This window comes from Paecilomyces variotii, assembly GCF_004022145.1.
Source record: "Paecilomyces variotii strain CBS 101075 chromosome Unknown C8Q69scaffold_14, whole genome shotgun sequence".
Lineage (NCBI taxonomy): Eukaryota > Fungi > Ascomycota > Eurotiomycetes > Eurotiales > Thermoascaceae > Paecilomyces > Paecilomyces variotii.
The window spans coordinates 281,656-302,770 of record NW_021167153.1 but is presented as its reverse complement, the minus strand read 5'-3'; the positions used below and the strand labels follow the sequence as shown (position 1 = coordinate 302,770).

General features: G+C 49.3%; 5 protein-coding genes across 5 annotated transcripts; 1 reads left to right on the top strand and 4 right to left on the bottom strand.

Moving 5' to 3' along the window:
• Positions 1–1,209: 1,209 nt before the first annotated feature.
• Positions 1,210–3,291, bottom strand: C8Q69DRAFT_103959 (putative SUN domain protein). Its single transcript, XM_028625044.1, has 3 exons — positions 2,616–3,291; positions 2,324–2,559; positions 1,210–2,271 (listed from the first exon to the last, which is right to left on the bottom strand). The coding sequence occupies exons 1-3, from the start codon at positions 2,952–2,954 to the stop codon at positions 1,437–1,439; spliced, it is 1,410 nt and encodes a 469-aa protein (XP_028481773.1). The 5' UTR covers positions 2,955–3,291; the 3' UTR covers positions 1,210–1,436.
• Positions 3,292–4,704: 1,413 nt separating this feature from the next.
• On the bottom strand, positions 4,705–6,345 carry C8Q69DRAFT_103956 (leucine carboxyl methyltransferase superfamily). The gene is made up of 2 exons (XM_028625043.1): positions 5,933–6,345; positions 4,705–5,828 (listed from the first exon to the last, which is right to left on the bottom strand). The coding sequence occupies exons 1-2, from the start codon at positions 6,207–6,209 to the stop codon at positions 4,879–4,881; spliced, it is 1,227 nt and encodes a 408-aa protein (XP_028481772.1). The 5' UTR covers positions 6,210–6,345; the 3' UTR covers positions 4,705–4,878.
• Positions 6,346–6,476: 131 nt separating this feature from the next.
• Positions 6,477–12,362, bottom strand: C8Q69DRAFT_479952 (putative RING zinc finger protein). The gene is made up of 8 exons (XM_028631485.1): positions 11,881–12,362; positions 11,423–11,816; positions 9,645–11,370; positions 8,738–9,585; positions 8,275–8,688; positions 7,840–8,213; positions 7,486–7,785; positions 6,477–7,429 (listed from the first exon to the last, which is right to left on the bottom strand). Exons 1-8 carry the CDS (start codon positions 12,190–12,192, stop codon positions 6,908–6,910), a joined length of 4,890 nt encoding a protein of 1,629 aa, XP_028481771.1. The 5' UTR covers positions 12,193–12,362; the 3' UTR covers positions 6,477–6,907.
• A 130-nt stretch (positions 12,363–12,492) lies between these two features.
• Positions 12,493–15,380, top strand: C8Q69DRAFT_103901 (putative TFIIH complex helicase Rad3). Its single transcript, XM_028625042.1, has 4 exons — positions 12,493–12,570; positions 12,637–13,093; positions 13,142–13,258; positions 13,308–15,380. The coding sequence occupies exons 1-4, from the start codon at positions 12,554–12,556 to the stop codon at positions 15,102–15,104; spliced, it is 2,388 nt and encodes a 795-aa protein (XP_028481770.1). The 5' UTR covers positions 12,493–12,553; the 3' UTR covers positions 15,105–15,380.
• C8Q69DRAFT_103898 (putative DNA-directed RNA polymerase I subunit) lies at positions 15,380–21,101 on the bottom strand. Its single transcript, XM_028625041.1, has 4 exons — positions 20,720–21,101; positions 20,174–20,662; positions 17,324–20,123; positions 15,380–17,257 (listed from the first exon to the last, which is right to left on the bottom strand). Exons 1-4 carry the CDS (start codon positions 20,902–20,904, stop codon positions 15,656–15,658), a joined length of 5,076 nt encoding a protein of 1,691 aa, XP_028481769.1. The 5' UTR covers positions 20,905–21,101; the 3' UTR covers positions 15,380–15,655.
• Positions 21,102–21,115: the final 14 nt, after the last annotated feature.

Genomic DNA, 21,115 nt, shown 5'->3' with positions numbered 1-21,115 from the left:
GGAAATGAGAAACAGAAAGAGAAAAGCATTTGGCGAAGGACAAGTCTTAAAAAGAGGCCATCACACGGCTTACTGACTATTGGGGGCCATTGAACTTCAGCCTTGAACGAAACCGATCTCAGCGATCCTTTCTTTGCACGTGTTCGGTGCTGGCACGCTGCTCATCCTTCTAGTTATCTATCTAGTCGATTAGTTAGTTATTGACAAAGGACGACTTAGAGTAGCAGAAGTTGCAGAACTACGCGCCCAGCAGAGCGGGTGGTGGGGAGAGAAACATGGAATGCAAGGCCAAAAAAATGACACTATAGATAGTTGATCTTCGCGTCCCATTTTAACATTATTAATGTTGTTCGTATATCAGATCGCCCTTTATCCAAATAGGGTAACTCGATCAAAAGGCCCCCCCGTCCGTAATAATGATTGCTTCACAGTTTGTATAACTAGTGTCTTGCTTGGCAATGTTGTTGTTTCAAGGGATTTCCCCAAACCACAGCGAAACCAGTACAGAGAACGGAAAGCCCATGGGATCGGACTGTCTTTCCAGATGATCGACCGATTTCCTTCAAAAATCGCCCGTGTCGATCTTTTGAAACCCTCTCACACTCGTGGTTGTTCGGGTCTCCGGGCTTTGTTGGCTACGGATGCTTGCCCAGTAATTCTGCTCCACCGCCGATCACATCCGCATATCCCTATTCGGGTTTGGAGTTGGGCGTTTGAGCAGCGCCTACAGAGCACATAGTTATACGGCGTAGTACGGAGTTCTGCACCTGGGAGGCTGTTGCACCAGATTGGAAGGTGGCCACAATCGGTTCGGGATGCACAATTAATATTGTCAGGGTCATACCGGCCTTGACACGAGCTGGGAAACCAATGATGGTCAAGGTGCCGATCATTTACGGATCTACGAATTTCTTCTGTGCGAATCAAGACTCACGGGAATGTCTATATTAATAGTTAGCTTCTCTATGTACAGTAAATCAGATTGAGCCCAATGCTAACGCAGGCATGTAGTGCTCACTCATCTAGATATAGGAAGCACTATGTACAAAACTGTCTAAACGTGTCTATATCCCGAGTATCCATATATCAGGATGAGCGGGAGTGCACCAGTGCCCATAGAAGCGAAAATAAACATTATCCAATCGGGGCCACGAAGATAAAGCTGCATTATGGTGGAACATCGTACCGCTAGAGGCGGAACACGCCTGTATCGGCGGCGCAGAGAGTCTCCGGTCGAAGAATGAATGGGAATTGCCAGAATCGAAGGTATGTTTTGAATAAATATATGCAGTCGAAGGTCGTTAAAATATCTAGCGCACGTATAAATCGTCGTCAAATGGTCCCCTGACGAATCGAACGTGAAAAAGGACCGTGAGATGGTGCTTTGGAAATCTCCCTGGCACGAGGGACAGCGACAAGCTGGCGGCAGTGCCGGCCTATGCACTTGACAGGAGACCGGCAACGAAGACGGTCACAATGAAGCCCATGAAAGACACTGCATTTGAAGACGCAGCGCTGGAAGTCGAGGTCGCGGAAGCCTTGGCAGAGGCTGTAGACGAGGCTGTAGACGCCGCAGAGGTCATGGTGGTCATGGTGGTCATCGAAGACGTCTGGCTGGGCATGGTATTATTGGAGGAGCCTGTCTCAATGAACACATGGGGAGCGTAGGAGAAGCTTGCACTGGCAGAAGCAATGCTGCCGCCCGAAGAGGTTGCGGAGGCATGGTGTGAGCCCTTCTTAGAACTCGCCCCAGAGGCACTTGCATCTGATGAAGTGGTACTAGAAGCAGGACTGCTCGTCGAAGAAGCGCTGGAAGTCGTCGTTGCTTTCGAGCTAGAAGATTTCGACGTGGAGGTGGGGGCCACAGAGCTCGAAGATGAGGTTGTTGAAGCAGAGTCGCTGCCAGATCCCTCGAACACCACGATATTGGCCTTCTTGCCCGAAGGAACAGTGACCACACAGAACGCGGCACCACCATCACCAATCGTATAATCCCCTGTCATCTCGTTGAATCCATTGCTGGCCGGGTCAAATTTGCAGGGGAGGCCTTCACAGCCATCGCCATCACAGACAATTTCCATGCCGAACTCCGGGACCTGGTTGCTATACGCATTGGTATAAATCGGGTTCCAACCAAGTTTGACGTATGTTCTGCCATCGCTTTCCGTGTTCGCACCAGCCACGAAAGGAGCCCAGTTGCCGATTGCCTTACTTGAATCTCCCCAAACGCATGCGTCAGTGGGACTGACACCCGGCGGGTTAATGTAATAGCTGCAACATGTGAGAACGATACCAAACGCAAAACTGATCATAAGGCACTTACTGAGCGGCGGTCTCAGCGAAAAAGGTACTCCCAGGAACAGCAAGATTGGCCGTGCCCTCAACCCAGGTGGGAATAATCATATCCTCGAGACCAGGCATGACCGTTTGACAAAACGAGACACCACCACTGCTGCACTTGTTCTGGACCGAAACTGTTCCCGTTCCTGGTTCACAAAGAGGCCTGTCCGGGAAACCCTTTTGCAAATTCCCGTTGTGGTCGCAGTACAAACCGCCATCCTGTCTCATAGGTTAGACCGGCACAAGAGGTTTAATACTCGAAGTCAAGTCCATACCATGGATCCTGGGTAGGTGTACGATGTCACTTCTGGGTTCCATTGCATGGATACCATGCCAGATGGACAGGCATATGGGCACCATTGTCCAGCCTTGCATGGGCGATCCGGAGCCATAGCCCACCCGGCATTCTGTTCTGATGGAGTGACTGCAACCAGGCCTTCATCCGTTGGGAAGTCACATGTCACTGCTCTCTTTTCCACTTGATCCTTCTGCTGAGCGGAGACATGCTGATGCCTTCGAGAATGTATGTGGCCATGATTGTGTCCCGATGCCTCCACAGCCGCAAAGAGGACGCACACCGCAGCGACACGAGATGAGAAGGCGTTGAATTTCATGGCTGAGTCGTAGCTTCCGGTGTCAATCGGAGTGAATGTGTTTATGCAAAGTCCCCTAGATCAAAAGCAGTCGTAGAGTATCAGTCTCTTTTGATTCCTGTGTCCTTTTCTATCCAAACTTTGTGAGCCAATTGACTTTTGTCTTCTCTTAACGCCGCAAAAATGATTGGATATGTTTTTTTTTTTTTTTGTCTCGAAAGAAAGACTATGGTCAGAACAACCAAACGAAGGTGAAGAGCGCCCCAATAGCCAAAGAAGCAACTTGAAGATAGACAAAACCGCGATGGAGGAAAAGACGAGCTCAAAAAGGCGCGAGCTAGTCCCTGGTCCCTCGGCCCTCACTGAAAAAGGACGCCATTCAAGCATGACACGGCCAATGCGGAGAGCAGCAACCCCAGCTGCATATGGATCCCAATTTCCATCCTTGGTCAAGAGGTTGTTTTCCCATGACCACTCATTCGACCAGAACTATGAGACCGTTTCCGCCAAGACGACTGATTAGTGGAGCAGCAATTAGACACAAGACGCTTGAGAATCATCATTCAATCAAGAGGGTTCGAGAAAAGGAGTCCAAGACTCCGAGGAGCTGGATTTGACCAGGAAGATAATTAGACTTGGCCGTAGCCGATGCTGCTAGGAGGCATAGTATCTCGATGGGGTATGTTAGCGGGCGGTCATTGCTTATCCTCGCCTAGCGTCAGGGGAAGATCCGAGATCGTGTAATCATCCGCCGTTCCAGCTCCATCTGTTCGTTCATCTTGGAGTCGCAGTTCTCCGAAATTGATCATCTTTCGATTGAACCTGACAGGTGTTTCGATCATGCGTGATGCAAACTCTTGTCCGTCTTTTTGGCATGTCCAGAGCATCACCGAAGACATAGAAATGAATAACCCAGAGCAATCATAGTTGGAGATTTCCCAATTCCAGGGCCCTTTTCTTTGTTCTCCTATCCGGACCAGTCGGTAACACGCAGTGACCACTAGACTAGGACCACTTTCAAAAGCTTCGAAAGCTGCCGCGGTAGTTAAGAATCGCGCTAGGTATTCGGGCCGGTGGTGTTTGGCGCTCTACTCTAAGCCCTAAAGTAGTAGCGTCATGTTGAGGATGATCACAACACCCGACAACTTATCCCCTGCAAAGTCTATCGGACAAAACACTGTCTATCGTCGATTCATCGATGCATCGGCGTGATTGAATCCCTTTTGGTGATGATAGGCGGGATAGTCGATGCGATCTGATGTCGACGCACCGCCATGTTTTGCTTCGAGGGATCGATCTGGATAGGACAAGCGCGGACTATCTGAGGACTCCTTTTGATTGCAGTTCGATAGTGAAAGCAAGCTAGTGATGTACAAAACTGTCTGCCTGTGCCTAAATGCTTCCGCGAAATGAGCCCGTCATTAGTTGTATGTACTAACTACCACAACGGCCCCTCTTCCTAGACGCAAGGCGCTCAGTTGTCGCCAGGTCGACAACGCCGCTACCTATTGTGAAAACCCGACAATTGGTTCTCAGACAGGCCCTGTATTTCTCTGCTTTCTTATTCCTGTAGGTTTATTGGACGGAACGCGTACATTTCTTTTTCTCGAAGATATCGGCGAACAAGTAGCTCACATGAAGGCGTTGATCCGACTTGCTAGGACTTCTCAAAGCCTCCAAGGTCTCATGGGGAACCTTATTCTTATGATGAAGCGGGTAGAAGCTTTCGGTTTGCTAGGCATAGCGGAAAATACGATGTTGGGGATGGCAGGGTAGATAAGGATGAGGTGTCGTTGTATCGACATAGGTCTGCACGTGATCGGATAAAACGTTCCAATGACTTCTGTACATTACTACATTCATGTTGAATGCATGCAATAGTTACGGGGAATTCAGGTATAAAATGGTATCAATGGAGTCCAGCCCACGTCGTCCCTAGAGGAGCTCACTTCTCATGCTGTGCCTCAATCTCCTTCCACCCATCAAACACTCCATCTGACCCGGGGCCTTCTCTCCAGCCCCAAACGATACAGTAGTGTTGCGCCAACAGCCTCCACTCCTCCACTTCGTCCAGCATTTCCAGTCCAGAAACCCGCTCCTTCTCCGCATCACTCACCCAACGCTCCCAGATGAAGTCGATATCTGCCACCTCTTGGCCTTCATTGAAGCCGTGGTCCTGGAGTCGTTGTCGCTGCGCATTTAACGATGCGTACTTGTGTAGTGTCTGTAGCTGGATACCGCGTGTTGCCAGGTTCGACACCATGGTGTTACCGAATGGATCATCTGGCCGAATAGGTTCGTATATAACTATTCCCAAGGGTACAGTTGGTGGCTCTGAAGCTGGTGACGGCGAGTCTTGCGTGGGTGTGGCGGGGCCAGAGTTGTTCGAAGAACGAAAGAGAGTCTTTGTGAAGTAATCAACTACGCCGTCTGCTTCTGCCGGAGATAGGTAGATAAGGCAGCATTCTGACAGAAGTAGGGTGGGAAGTGATGTATCAACGCCTTGTAGTAATAGCGACCCTGAGCCGGATTCCGACGATGACAGAGCTGACGAAGCAAGAGAGCGCAGATCAATGGGATGGATATGATAAGATGGAGAATGAAGCGCATCTCCTGCCTCCGAGATTGTCAGGTCCTCCGCTTTTCCTATACTCAGCGCTTTTTGTAGCAACGGCGACGCTCGAATGGCCTTAATCTTTCCTGCTGTGTTGGCAGGGAAGTCTAACTCATGATATATAATATCTGTGTGTGGTACACGAGACAGAAGCCTAAAAACACGCGTGTCTGAGCCTGCACCCAGGGATATAATCTGCTTCTTTCGTGGCGGTTGTCCATCTGGAGAACGAAGGAATCGGGAGACGAGGATATCAATTGCGGCTGTGCGAACATATGTCCCTTGATTTCAAAAATCGAGTCAATTGACATAACCCAATGCAACGAAATATGCCGCTCCTTGGAAAAAGCATTGAAAGATAGCCACACCCCTTGAACGAACTCACCTCGGTTTATTATCGGGAATCGCCTCGTGCCTGGCCCCGGCGCAGTCAATGCTTTCGCGAACGGATCTTCCAAATACCCCAATTCCACCGCGCTTAGTCTCGAAACGCTAGCATCATTGTCCGTGTTCTGGACGACTCGATCCTTCGCTGACGCTGCACTGCTCCCGGTTCCGTGTTGATCTCCTGAAGCCAAACCGCCGCCGCGACCTCTCAGACGACTTCCTCTACCACCGCCGCGACGGAGAGTGTTGAGGTTCGGAATTTGGGAAGCGGACATGAGGACAAGAGAAGGCGGCTAAGCGTGAGCTGTTCTTCTTTCGCAGAAGTATAGACGAAACGAATCTCTGTTCAGAATACTCCGGCTGGAGCTCTGCGGAGCTGCTTCGGAGTTGTTGGTGGGGTAAAGAGAAGGGTTGCCCCGCAGGCCGAGATTGATTTGTTTGGGGTTGGTTATCTTATCGTATATTAGCAGGATAAAAATACAATGCGTTCCAATGAAGCATTTAATTGTGGTATTTCAGACTCCTCGTCGTCCACTTGTTTATGACGATAGTAATTCTATGTGTGCGGTAACACTACACTTGTTGTTATCCACCGTGGAGAGAAGCGATTTGGGGAGCGATTTGACGATCTTTTAGCTACAGCTACAATTATATGAATTCAAAATACAATGCGGACGAGCGGAAATATATCAATGGGATGTCCAATCCTGCCTGGGGGATAAGACACGTCGATCACATGAGCTTAACAGGGACATTCATTCCGAATCCCCTGCTCAATATACCACCACTCCAATACAACTGGTCCATTCAACCTGTATTTCAAGGCCCTGTATAAGCAAACAAGAACTTCACGTGCAGAACTCATTTGATTGGAGTTAGATGACGCGGCTATCAGGAAATTCTAGCCAAATCTATACCAATAAAACGCGCCTGGGCATAAACAAATTTTGCAAACCTGTGCAGTCATACGTCCTTATACATAAACAAAGTTGTTCCGGCAAAGAGGACACGTACTCTGGTTACTGCTCTTGAACCAACGGAACAGGCAGACAGAGTGGAACGTGTTCTTGCAGGTCGCGCAGCGCTTGTTCGGTGTTTGCATATCCGTAGAAATGACCGAATAGCAAATTGCACACTCGCTTTGGCCCTGGAGAGCACCCTGTACGTTCTTTCTGAACGCGAGCAGTCCGTCGACAAGATTGCCGTTCGAGAACATGATCACACCTTGGATAGTCAAGAGCCAGCTTCTCCACTTTTTCTCGTCGACTAGAACTCGGCTCTTTCCTGCCACGATGGCAGGGTGGAGAGGATATGCGGAAGGAAGAGTTATGACGATAGCAACGGGAGGTGATTCCTCATCGACAGGGATACTGGCAATCAGTTCGGCCGCTTTCGGCGAAACCTTGACGCTAAGTGCTCGCTCTTCATTCGGGTCTTGAGTAGTTGTCCACTCTGAAACACTGTTTAGAGAGTCTTCGATAATCAGTGGGGAGATCTGGTTCCTCTGGTCAGTTGATTGATTCAAAGATTGCCACAAAGAGTCTTCCTTACGAATCTTTCCGTCCACGCTTCTACAGGGCCTTTGATACGCTTCTTCGTATCGAGCCACCAGGCTTTGGTGATATTCGGAAGATACTTTAGAGACAAGAAATACAAGTGCACCAACAGCCACTGGATCTCTTTCTCAGAATTCTCGGACTGGTCCAGTTCAAAAGAGCGGACGTGGAACTTGGACGCATCTGCAAGTTTCCCGTTTGACTTTTGCAGGAAGTCGAAAGTGAAGTCCAGAAGTGGAATCAATGTCCCATTCTCTTTGATGTTAGTCGCGTAATTCTCTTGAACGGTGAGAGACTATGATCAAAAAGTCAGAAAATGGCTTTATATAGTGCTGGATGGGGCACTAACCGCATTAGAGAAGTGATCAAATACCACCTTCCAGCTAAGAAGGTAGGACCGCAAGCTAATCCAGGTCCTTTCTTCACCGTAGGAAGCGGAAATTTCCTCCATAGTAGGCGGTTCAAGCAAGAGAGAAAGAAGCTCATCCGGCAATGCGGCAGTTGACTTCGATAGGGCGACGTCAAACGAAACTTGTTCTTGTCTCTTAGGGATATAACGGTGCAGAACTTCATAGGCAGCTCGCTGGATGCCTCGACTCTGAGCATTGAGGAGCGGGTATATCTCGCCCACATTATCGAGATTGTCTATCGAAATACTACCAATCAGGCGGCATAGTAGATCAGCCGTCGCATTTTGGGGCTGGTGGAACGCGGCGGAAGAGTCTGTAATGTGTTTAGTTAACCGCATCTCTATATATGTATGACTATGGTTTGAAAGACTCACCAATCTTATGCAGGGTCGAAATCAGGTTATTCACCAGATCTGCTTTAGATTCCGACCACGCATCCACAAGATCATCATTGACCTCGTCGTTTAGCATAGACTTCAGGCGTGCAAATAGTCTGAAAGAAGCATGCAACAAAGGCAAGCCCTCATCACCCCCATTAGTCTCCTTCCAAGTAGTGCTCAGTATCTCCATGGTCTCTGCCCAGTGGGAGCCGTATATCTCCTTCAGTGAAGGAAGAATGAAGGTTAGAACTTTAAGGATCTCAGCCTTGACATCCAGAAAATCAAGATCTGACTGCCAGCGCTGTACTAGATTCTTCACAAGGAAGACGAGTCGCTGCGTAGGAACCGAAGCGGCCACATCCTCATCTCCCTGGGCCAGGAGATTCAGAAGTGATAATGTTCGGAGAGCTTGCAATTGTCAGAACTCATAAATATAAAATAGAGAAACCGAACTTACCATCGCTGCGTTTCTTCTGAGGATCTATTCCGGTACCGTCGGCAATCAGTTCATTGCAAAGTCTGGTTCCGGCCGGTAGAGATACCACAGAGTCTCGCAATACAGAGAGCCATGCAGCGGAACGGATAACATTTGACTTCCGCACTTCTTTCGATAAGTTTGTCAAGAAGTCTGCAGACTTCCCCAGTCTCGAAGAGTCTACCTCCGACATTATCTTCACAAAGGCCTCCCCTACCCTGTACTCTTCTGGAGAGTTGCCTCTTAGGGACTCTAGCTTGCTTTCCCAAAAACTGACAAGTGCAGATGAGAGACTTGCCGCATCACCAGATACTGAAGAGCCACCCACCCGAATCCAACTGTTAATGATAGATCGACCTTCCATCACTATCTCCATGTGCTCTTCCCGTTCTTCCGAGGCTTCCAGACCAGTTATGCTATTGCAGCCTTCGATGCTTAGATCATCATCAATCAGTTGCACAGCCAGAGGAAGATAGTAAAACAGTGTCTCGAGCTCCTCCGTATCGAGGTACTGGGCCAAGTCAGATGAAGACAGTATATTCGTGACGTATGACGCCAATCGGAACGCAGATGAACTGCCGTTGGAGTCACGCGGTATATCATTCCATTTTTGCCAGAAATCTTCCGAAAGATCACGATCGGTAAGATAGACAATCCCACCTAGAACACTGGTGATAGCTGTTGACTGTCTCGGAGGGAGGGCTAAGAATGGCTCAAGAGAACGCTCCCACAAGTGACGAGAAGGTAATATATTAGCCACTGTCTGCTTCTTATTCTCTGGACTTGCTGCTTGTATAAGTTCTTCGGCAATCGCAACCAAGGAGTCGACACTAAAACCAGTCAGTATGGACCACGGTTTTGAGCAGACATTGAAGAAGGGTTTACTGACGAGAGGGACTCAACGCTAACTTCAGCTAAGTTATGCTGAAGTATCTCTAGACTCGATTTTGAGCTCACGTCTTCGACAACCATGATCTTAAGTTTCTGGTCCAGAGATTCTGCAAGTTGCGAGAGGTCATCTGAAGGAGACTCCTTAAGATAAAGTAGCTTCCCAACTAGTTTTGACCCGTAATCGCCTGTCCTGAAACGCTGCATTGCAGAAGGAGACCGAGAGGCGATCTGAGATAGACCATGCAAAGCTTCCGGAGCAGTTTCATCATTGGACAAACCGTCAATGATTGAAGTAAGGATACGATCTGTTAATTCGCCGTGGGATGTCACATTTCCGACAACAGCTGTAACAATAGACCAGTTCAGCTGGCTGCCTTTGCAGGCCCTAGAGACGCTCCGCATAACCATGCTTTCGAGTTCGGCGGGATCATGGATGCCTTTGAAGTCGACTGTAGACAATAGCTTTTCAAGCGCGTGGATGTTAGACTCGTCCGGCTCAACGCCCACGATGCTTTCGACGGCCTTGTCAAAGCTCTGCTCGAAGCCTGGCCAATCCCGACATGCTAAGACTATTCCCATCAACCTATCAGCAGAAGGCGAGAATAGAAGGCCGGGAAGGTCTTCTTGAACGAAGTTTGTAAGTTCCTTTGAGTGCTTAGCAATCTGGGGAGTATGACGGACAGTCTCATCAACGACCGCTGCGGCACTGTACGATTTACCATTTCTGGAAAGCAAAACTTCCAGGCAGTCTTTCAGTAGGGGTATGCCGACAGTCTCAAAAATCTCTCGAACTTGATGTTCATTCCCTGAGGGAGACAGACTATTAAGCACTGACGCTTCCACTGTGAACAGACGCTTCGCTTGAGCGCACACGGCGTCTTGCGACGATCTGAAGTCCTTTGACTGTTCAGGAGAAGATAGCTTAACAGATTGCAGTAGCTTGTTGGTTAGTGACGCCCATAAAGATTTGAGATTGTCGTAGCCACGAAGAGCTAGCGCAGCAACAGAATCAGAACACAAGGTCTGGGCGGATTGGAAGGGAAGTGTCCACCGAGATCCATCGGGGGTTGCGAACACATATTGTTCGACTATCGGAAATATTCTTTCCTCGACGAACTTTGCTGTGTCGTCTTCCGGTAATAGCGTCAAGAACCGAATTGCAGTCTCGACATATGATTTCCAGCCTACCGCCAGGTTTTGTCGCGGCTCCTCCCTTGAGTTCAATCCGTCCTGGAACGCCTCCATCAAAGAGCTCGCATCCGGAAGTCCGATCTTTCCACTAGCTGCCAAACCATGATCCTCCTTTGCCAATGCCTCCACGGGAACAACTTTTAGCAACTGGGTCAGATTTGACCAGTAGGAACTAGATGCCCCTTGAGAACCCTTTTGTATGTATTGGCGGAGCCGCTTAGACGCAGCTGTTTTTCCGGAATAATCATCTGTCCAGACTTGTGGCCTGACCTGAGTCACTTGCAGAAGAGAAGCGGACAGTTCGGCAGATGACCCTATTTGGGATGCATTCAATGATTTCCCAATGATTGCCGAACTGATAACCTTCCAGTCCAATGCCGCTGGTTCTTTGGCGACGGCAGCTCGGAGAAGCTGATAGGTAGCCCGGCGTACAAAAGGATCATCATGGTGCGAGAAGGACCATAACTGTTTGCTTCCGAGGAGACTCTCAATCAAAGTAAGGTCCTTTTGCAGATCTTCCTCAGACGCCTGACCTGTGTGAAGTTTAGCGCAGTTAAAATGTAAGTATTGACGAAGGAAACGTACTAAGAATACGGGTCAACAAAGACAAAGCAGTCCCTAAAACGCGGGCATATTTGGCTTCTGCATCATCCGGCTTAGTCGTCCTTTCATCACTCAAGGTTAAGGGGTTCTGATGAAGAATGACATCTTCCGCGAATAAGAGTACAGCGTTCTGGTAGATCTTCCACACACTTGCTCTCTTGTCTTCTGTTGCAAATACACGCGAGAAAGACTCCTGTGCGGATCGGACAACGGGTCTGTCATTGTCATACAGACCAGCAAGCCAAGCACCGATTACCTTGGGAAGGTGACGGACGATACGCTTCCCCGTAAGAGAGGCAACGGACCCTTGAATTGAATGGGCCAGCTGGCGAACCCTGCGCGATATATCTATTGAAGTACGCGGATATATCTTAATCTGCAAGCCGGAATGGTTGTTACCAGGTGACTTCATTTTTATTGGTGCGTATAGAATAACATACCCATGCCTCCAGAAAGCCATCATCAACTGTTCCTTTCTTATTTTCGACTGTTGATATGTACTCTCTCAAGTCTTCTAATGCTTTTGTTCTTGTGGTGTCATCCTTCTTGAGGAGGTTCTTGAATGCAATAGCCAGCTGTGGCTCTGATATCCGGGAAAGATCCGGGGGTTCAGCAATGTATGTTAGAGACGAGGGGCCGTCTCCCTGAGAAGAAAATCCTGTAGAAAATCCTCCAAAAGAACTAGAAAATGCACCAAAGCCTCCAGCAGCAGCGCGACTGCTTGATGCCTGCGATCTGAATTTTTTACTCATAATGTGGGGTTAAATGGCTCCGATATACCCCTCTGTATCATGGAAGAAATGGAAAGTGAGAAAACGAAAGAAAACATCAAAGTAATGTCACAACAGTAAATCAGGCTGTTTAACCATCAATACACTAGGAAAAGGGTATCAGTCTCTTTGACCGTCTTCTTCATCCCCGCTGCGGCCATGGAAGCCTGTACGAAGGTATGACGCTTAGTCAGTCCTACACGGCCACGTGACCTGGTGTCTCTCGCGGCGTTAATTGCAAATCCGACGCGCCGGGCGGTCTGGCCGATCAGCATTATTGAGAGAGCTTCATCCGCATATCAGCGGTTCGGGCAGCTCAGGAGGCTGCATCCAACCGGCAACCATGAAGTTCTTTATTGAGTAAGTGTCTCTATACTGTCCCCTGGGGTGCTACAGCTTCTGACACTTTGCTTTACTTTTCACCAGCGATCTGCCCGTTCTCTTCCCATATCCGCGTATATATCCTGAACAATATGCATACATGTGCGACCTCAAGAAGACCCTCGATGCAGGGGGTCACTGTGTGCTCGAGATGCCCTCAGGCACAGGGAAGACGGTATCTCTGTTATCGTTAATTATTGCTTACCAACAGCACTATCCCGAGCATCGAAAGCTGATCTACTGTTCGCGAACAATGTCGGAGATCGAGAAAGCCTTGACGGAACTCAAGGAGCTGATGAAATACCGGACTTCACAACTTGGTTACACTGAGGACTTTCGAGCTCTAGGGCTGACTAGTCGAAAGAACCTGTGTCTTCACCCGTCTGTCAAGAGGGAAAAGAGTGGTGCCGTGGTCGACGCTAGGTGCAGAAGTTTGACTGCAAGCTTTGTCAAGGAAAAGAAGGAAAAAGGCGAGGATGTCGATCTCTGTATATATCACGAGGTATGCCTCCTATACAAACACCTTATTTCGACTTACTAACAAAAATAGAATCTCGACCTTCTCGAACCTCATAACCTGGTGCCGCCAGGAGTTTTCACTCTTGACGGGCTATTAAAGTACGGAGAGCAGCACAAGCAATGCCCATATTTTTCCGCACGGCGCATGGTAAATTCTCTATTTTCCACCATCACGTGCTAGCTTCTAACTTTATCAGATGCCGTTTTGCAACGTTATTATCTATTCTTACCACTACCTCCTTGACCCTAAGATTGCAGAGAGAGTATCGCGCGAGCTATCGAAGGATTGCATAGTTGTTTTCGACGAAGCTCACAATATTGACAACGTCTGCATTGAATCTTTGAGCATCGACCTGACGGAAGACTCCCTTCGAAAAGCTACAAAGGGCGCAAGCAATCTTGAGCGGAAGATCCAGGAAATGAAAAGCACAGATGCGGAGAAATTACAGAACGAATACTCAAAGCTGGTGGAAGGACTTCGAGAAGCGGAAGAAGCTAGAGATGAGGACCAGTTTATGGCAAATCCTGTTCTACCGGATGATCTTCTCAAAGAGGCTGTCCCGGGTAACATACGCAGGGCAGAACATTTCGTTGCCTTTCTGAAAAGATTCATCGAGTACCTGAAGACTCGAATGAAGGTCACGCATACGATCTCCGAAACGCCACCATCCTTCCTCACCCATTTGAAAGATCTGACGTACATAGAACGGAAACCATTAAGATTTTGTGCTGAACGTCTCACTTCGTTGGTCCGAACTCTGGAACTCGTCAATATAGAAGATTATCAGCCCCTCCAGGAAGTCGCCACATTTGCGACACTTGCTGCAACCTACGACAAAGGTTTCCTACTCATATTGGAACCATTCGAGTCGGAGACAGCCACAGTACCAAATCCTATCTTGCACTTCACTTGTCTGGACGCGGCCATTGCAATAAAACCGGTCTTTGACAGGTTTAGCTCGGTTATCATCACGTCAGGAACATTGTCTCCTCTGGAGATGTACCCCAAGATGCTTGGTTTCACGACCGTTCTTCAGGAGTCCTACAGTATGACTCTTGCCCGTCGCTCCTTCCTGCCAATGATCGTCACACGTGGTTCCGATCAGGCACAGATATCGTCGTCTTTCCAGATCCGTAATGACCCAGGTGTCGTGCGGAATTATGGTAGTCTAGTGCTCGAGTTCGCTCGCATTACACCCGATGGAGTTGTTGTGTTCTTCCCCTCTTATCTCTACATGGAGTCCATTATCAGCATGTGGCAAGGAATGGGAATCCTGGACTCTATATGGAACTACAAATTGATCCTTGTGGAAACTCCCGATTCCCAAGAATCTTCACTTGCTCTCGAGACATATCGCACGGCGTGCTGCAATGGACGCGGAGCTGTCTTGTTTTGTGTCGCCCGAGGAAAGGTCTCCGAAGGTATCGATTTCGATCATCATTACGGACGCGCTGTGATTTGCATTGGCGTGCCCTTCCAATATACAGAATCACGTATCCTGAAGGCTCGCCTCGAATTCCTCCGGGAGAACTACCGCATCAGGGAGAACGACTTCTTATCCTTCGACGCAATGAGACATGCCGCGCAGTGTCTGGGTCGTGTCCTTCGTGGCAAGGATGATTACGGAGTCATGGTTCTGGCAGATCGCCGTTTCCAGAAGAAGCGAACCCAGCTCCCTAAGTGGATCAATCAAGCAATGCTCGAGAGTGAAACAAACCTCAGTACCGATATGGCCGTCGCAACAGCTAAGAACTTCCTTCGGACGATGGCGCAGCCTTTTAAAGCCAAAGATCAGGAGGGAATCTCCACCTGGAGCCTCGCAGATCTAGAACGTCATCTCCAGAAGCAGAAGATGGAAGAGGAACGTCTCATGAGAGAAGCCGCCGTCAACGCTGTAGCTGGTACGAACGGCACAAGCGGCGTCGGTGCTGTCCAACGAGACGAATTCGACGATGATATCGATGAAGAGCTGATGATGTTGGACGCAGACTAATTTATTATCCTTACTTACTTTTGCTGATTCCGTTTTGTATTATTGGAGACTGGGGGAAAGTTTTCTATGAGCATTTTCAGGCGTCTTAAATCTACTTCTCTCTTGTGCGATATTATGAGATCATGATACCACGGCGGTCCTTAGGTGTTTCTGGAAGAGGAAAAAGAAATGAGGAAAACTTTGAGAGAAAATTGGGATTACTTCTCAGCGCTGCATTCAACAAGGTACTACCTGAGTTATCGATTCTACGTTCATTCATTCAAACAGAAAGAAATCACAGATAAATGGATAAATACTCTTTCTTGAACAGAATATATCACTTTTGGTTCTATCTTTTTTTCCGTCGCTAATTGACGATAACAAAAGAACGATATAATAGTTGACATCGAAAGGCAAAACTCCAGGTTCATGGGACACGTGACAGACACGGATGCAAAAAATAGATATCAACAAGCGAGAGAGACAAACAAGTATGACAGAGTAGAACTACAAGAGACAAACTTCAGTAAACAGAGGGTGCCACCGGTCTTCGGCCTTTCTTCTCAGCCGACCTATGCTACAGGTGCGAGGACATCGAATCCACCAGTACCGACGGTGCCAACGCGACCAACAACGATTCTGCTGCTGGGGTTCTTGAGGTTGTCCCAATCTCTCTCCAGGACAGCTTCCTTCAAGAAACCGACTGTGGTCTCGAAACTCATCTTCGACAAAGGAGACGAGCTGTCTTTGACGAGACCATTGCGGTTGAATGCACGGAAGCCACCACTCTGTGTCATGACATCTCCGATCAGGTTCAGATGACGGTTGTCAACGGAGATACTGTGACTCTCGAAGACTGCCGCCATTTCACGGACGATGGAGCCACGTGCTGCCTCGACACCATAGAAAGTGAGCATGTGGTGGATGGAGTTGGTGTAGAGAGAGTGAGGCTTGATGATATCCTGGTAATCACGCATCGCGAGGAGGTTAACACCCTCAGTGACGACGTGAGCCGGCTCGCCCTTGAGTTCATCTCCCTTGACGTACGTGCAGTTTCCGAGACCGGGAATCGACTGGATGACAGCGAATCGAGCAGCGTCTTCAACAAGCGGAAGCAGCAGAAGCTTGGGGGTGTCGATGTCGTACTGCAGTTGAATCCTGCAAGAGTCGCCCTTCTTCTGGTCGAACTTGAATCGGGTGATCTCGGCAAACTTGTTCTTGATATCGTCTTCACGGAGCTTCGAGTCCTTTACCTGCTCGTCATCGGAATCTTCGTCGTCCGATGCATCGGCCATCTCCACGTCACGATCCTTGCGCGGTTTGCTCTCTTCTTCCTCGTCATCTGACTCGGCTTCAGGGCTCTGCTGTCGTCGAATAATGTTCTCCTCCTCATCGTCGGGTGCCTCGTATGAAACCTGGTTCGATCGGTTCTGTCCGTCCCGGGCGCGCTTCGCATCGTCTTCGTCATCCTCGACATCGTCATCAGCCAGTTCATTAGCCCGACTCGCGTGTCGAGGTTCCTCCTCGATGGTGCCAACGGATACACCAATCTCGGGCTGGGCGGTAGAGTGCGCCTTGAGGGTCTTCTCATCTTCTCGCCTCTTCAGCTCTACCCGAGCCAGCTTGACAAGCCTGGGAACGAACTTGGCCTGCAGAGCGTTCAAAACATCCTTGATCTGGATAGCATATTCCTTCGTATACTCTTCTGAGGGGAAGAGGTCGATATGGATGTCATAGACCTTGGCGCGAGCACTACCCTTTGCTGAGATACTCTCTCTAACCTGGAGTTTATCAATGACTTCTGCGATACTGAGCTTGCTGATGGCCTTGGCGAACTTCTCGCTGTCATCTTCAGAGAGCTCTTCGTTCAGAACCAGCGTCATTGTCGGCGTCATGATCTGAGCACTAGCAGTCATGACAATTTCACGCAGTCGAGGAATACCCAGTGTCACGTTCTTGGCCGAGTGACCTGCCAAGTGGAAGGTGTTGAGCGTCATCTGGGTGGACGGCTCTCCGACGGATTGACCGGCAACAATACCGACGGCTTCTCCAGGCTCGACGACCGATTTCATGTACTTCATATTCAGCAAGGTGTTGAAAGCCTTCTTACTAAGAACACCTTCAACGCCCGCCTTCTTATCCCGCAACAGTTTGTCGGCATTAGCATCTTCGTACTAAATATCACATAGTTGTTAGCATTGTCTTCTGCGTGTGGAAGATGTGCAAGCATTTCGACATACCTTCTTGACAGCCTGAGAGAAGGCTTCTGAAGTGGCGCCCAGGTTTCCACCAGGGTGGTAAAGCGAGAGAACAGGGTCCATCGCATCGAGTTTTCCTGTCTTCCGCACCTTCTTCATGGCGTCCTTGTGCCATGCTGTCACCTCCTCCTTCTCGAGACTCCGGAAGTCGCTGGTCAAGTTAACTTGGGCCATCATAGATACGTAGTTCGAGGCCAGAAAGCTGAAATCACGCAGGTGGACCTGCTTCGTGATATCCAGACCATCCTCTCCGTACAAGAACTGAACGACCGACCCATCCGACGTCTCACGAACAGAGCTGTCATATTCAGCCTTTAGACCTTCCATTCCCTTGATCAAACAACGCTGAAGATAACCAGATCTGGACGTCTTGACGGCAGTATCGATAAGACCCTCACGTCCAGCCATTGCGTGGAAGTAGTATTCCTGTGGTTTGATTCCAGTCAAGAAACGACCGGACACATAACCACCAGCAACTGGGTGAGTCTCAAAAGCTCTGAAGGACGGCAGGGTCTTTCCGCTGATCATGACAGGTACTCTCCGACCTTCCAGAACCTGCTGACCAAGGTTGCAAGAAATAAGATTGGCATTGACACTTGAACCCTTGGCTCCGGATATTGTCATAGACTGCATCTGATTCCACGGGAACGGCTTAGCCAAACCGCTCGGCAGACAAGCAGCAGTGATTTCCGAGGAAAGTTTAGCAGTTCGAGCGTTCGATACGCTATCGAGACCGGATTGTTTCTCATCATCACGGAGAACGTCTTCCAGGCGACGCCGAAGCTCTGCTTCCCTGTCAGGTACCGAGGTCTGATCAAGAGTTACGTACTTCAATGCAACTTCATGACCGATCTTGGCAGCCTCGTCGAGCTTCTCTCTGCGTCTACGATCGCCCTCTTCGGTCAATCGGAGATCGTCAATACCGCAGGTAAATGCTCGCATGTGAAGATATTTGGTAAGCAATCGGCCAAGGATACCAATGAGTCTTCCTGCTATGGTATGGCCATAGATCTCGTGAATAGAGTCGATGAGACCGCCAGCAGTGGGACCAAGCTGTTTCTTGTCAAGAATACCACATAGCAGTTCACCATCTTTAAGAATGACGTTGCCTTCTTCGTTTCCTTCACCCCATCGGTCTCCTGGAGTCGAAGACTTGCTCTTGAGGTTCAGACCCAATCGACCCGGAGGAGTGATATTCTTCAAGATGCTGGTGATTATCTGCTTACCAGTCCACATAGGCTTTGGTTTGAGGATGGCAGGTTCGACGAGCTGTATTCTTTCTGTGACTGTGTGGGAGTTCTCGGGACGAAGACAGCTGTATAGTAGCTGATGATAGTCGTCCTCGTCAAAGAAAGTGTCTCTGCTGGTGAACCATGTTCCCATGGAGATGTGATCCTGAATCAGACCTCTCAGAGGCTTTCCGGATGTAGCAACCAGGTACTGATGATCAGCATCAGCAAGCATCATTGCCTCTGCTCTTGCCAGTTCGTTCTGGGGGAAATGCATGTTCATCTCGTCACCATCGAAGTCAGCGTTGTAGGTATTACAGTTTGCGTAATGCATTCGAATAGTTCTTTCGTTGGGGAGTACGCGTGCTTTGTGACCCATAATAGACGGCTTGTGGAGAGTTGGCTGACGATTCATCAATACAACATCGCCGGTGGTGAGATGTCTGTAGACTTTCTTGTTGCGGGATCCTTTCATGCGCCAATTCGACGGGGCCAAGAGCTGGTTCGCAAGAGCGGTTCTCTCGTCCAGAGTCTTGAATTTGAGATTGACGACTTGACCAGATTCGTTCTCAATGGCAGCGGCGCCGGGATACTTGTCCGGTCCGTTAATCACAGCTTGCTTCATTTCCCAGAAATTATGGTTCGTCACGGGCTCGGGATAGGTGAGCTTCTTGGCGAAAACAAGCGGCACACCGATCTCGTTAGTTTCGATATTTGGATCAGGAGAAATGACACTTCGCGCTGCGAAGTTGACACGCTTGCCCATCATGTTCTTTCTGAACAGACCTTCCTTCTTTTCCAAGAGCTGCTTGATACCGTTGGGTGCTTGGGCGAGAGCAGCACCGCTGAGAGCGGTCCTATCACGATCAATCAACCCGTTGACCGTATCCTGAAGCGTCACAATGGCCTGGAGAAGGTCTCTATAGTCTCTATAGCGTGTTGCAGAGTCCGGGCCAGCAGTCTGTCTTTCTTTACTGATCTGATTGATGAGATCACAGTTTTTCAGGATATTGGTGAACGGTTGGTTTTGCTGGGCCTCCATAACTTGGTTTGGTCCTTGAGCAGCCACTGGGCGAAATCTGTTGGGCGGCACGAGGATGCTTCTGATGAAAAACATGTCGGCGGTCACAGTCGACTCCTTCTTCGACGTGGGTCGAGAGTTGTACACCAAATTCAGGATCTCCTTCTCCTTCTCAAAAAGGAGACATATGGCAGCATATACTTCGGACGATGGCATGTACTGTTGGCCCTCTCCAGCTGTCTGTGTCTTCGGCCGACTCTCCTCCAACTGAGTAATCACGGCATTCTCGCGAGCGACTTCCTCCTCCGCTCCGTGTAGCTCAGTTACGACACTGTCAGCATCCGACATGTGATCAGTCGCACCGTTCGTAAGAGGCTCCTTCGGCTTGTTGGGCAACTTCTTCGCATGCTGAAGCAAGACCAGGGAGTTTGGTGCCTGAAATCCAGCTTGCTTCATGATGAGTTTGGCCTTCTCAGGTAGCGCTTTCTTGAAGATCTTCGAGTATCGGTCTCTGCGATAAGCGGGAGAAATGCTTTTGCTAGGGTTAGTGACACTCGACGACCAGAGGTGCGGAGGACCTACCCGCTACAGCTCGTGCATTTCTTGACGCTAGCAATCTCCTTGAAGAATTCCTTCACGACAACCCTCCGCTGCTCTGCAGCAACAGGGCTCTTCGCGCCAGTCATGAAGCCCTGAACCTTGCCTTCCTTCTGCGCTCTGCTGATAGCCCGCTTGACGAATGCAAGCCTGCGCGCCATCAAGTCTTCTGCGTCCTCCTCCTCCTCTTCAGACTCCTCTCCAGCCTTCTTGGACTTCCCGCTTGTTTTACTGAGGCCCATATCATCGATGGCCGCCACTTCGTCGACTAGGCCATACTGCAAGAGTCGCAACTTACATGTGTAGGCATTGATCTGAACGCGCGACATCTGGAAACGGTGGCAATACACACACTGCGCTCTGAGCAGCCGAAAAAGCTGATCGAAGAAAGTCACATTATAGACGGGCACAGGAAGCTCGATATGCCCAGGATGGCCATTGCAGGACCAGGAGCTCTGGCGACAAGTGGTGCAGCTAGAAATCATCAACTTGTAAGAAAATCGTCGACAGAGGTTGATCTGATGCACTTACACATGATCACCCCATGCACCAAGCGCAGGGTCATAAAGTCCACCGGGAACAGGATTGTTAAACGAATCGAGTGTCGGGGTATTGTGAATCCGCTTCACGGAGATAGCTTTGATCTCCTCGCTGGACAGGACACCGAAATCGATGCCTGCAATCGAGGAAGCAACAGGCTTCGAAAAGGTTGCCATGTTCGGATGCCGCAGCTAGCGTCTCCAGAACACGTTGGCCTGTTGTAAGATTCCTCAGTATGTCCTCCAGGACAACGCCGCGCGGGATACTTCTTTCTCGGTCTCGATTCCGGACGACGAACTTTTTTCGGTGGAGAGCTTTTTCTGCCGCGCAACACCGCCCTCCGCTCGGGCCAGCCAAGCCCGGCTTCTCCGTCTGGTTAGTCTGGCG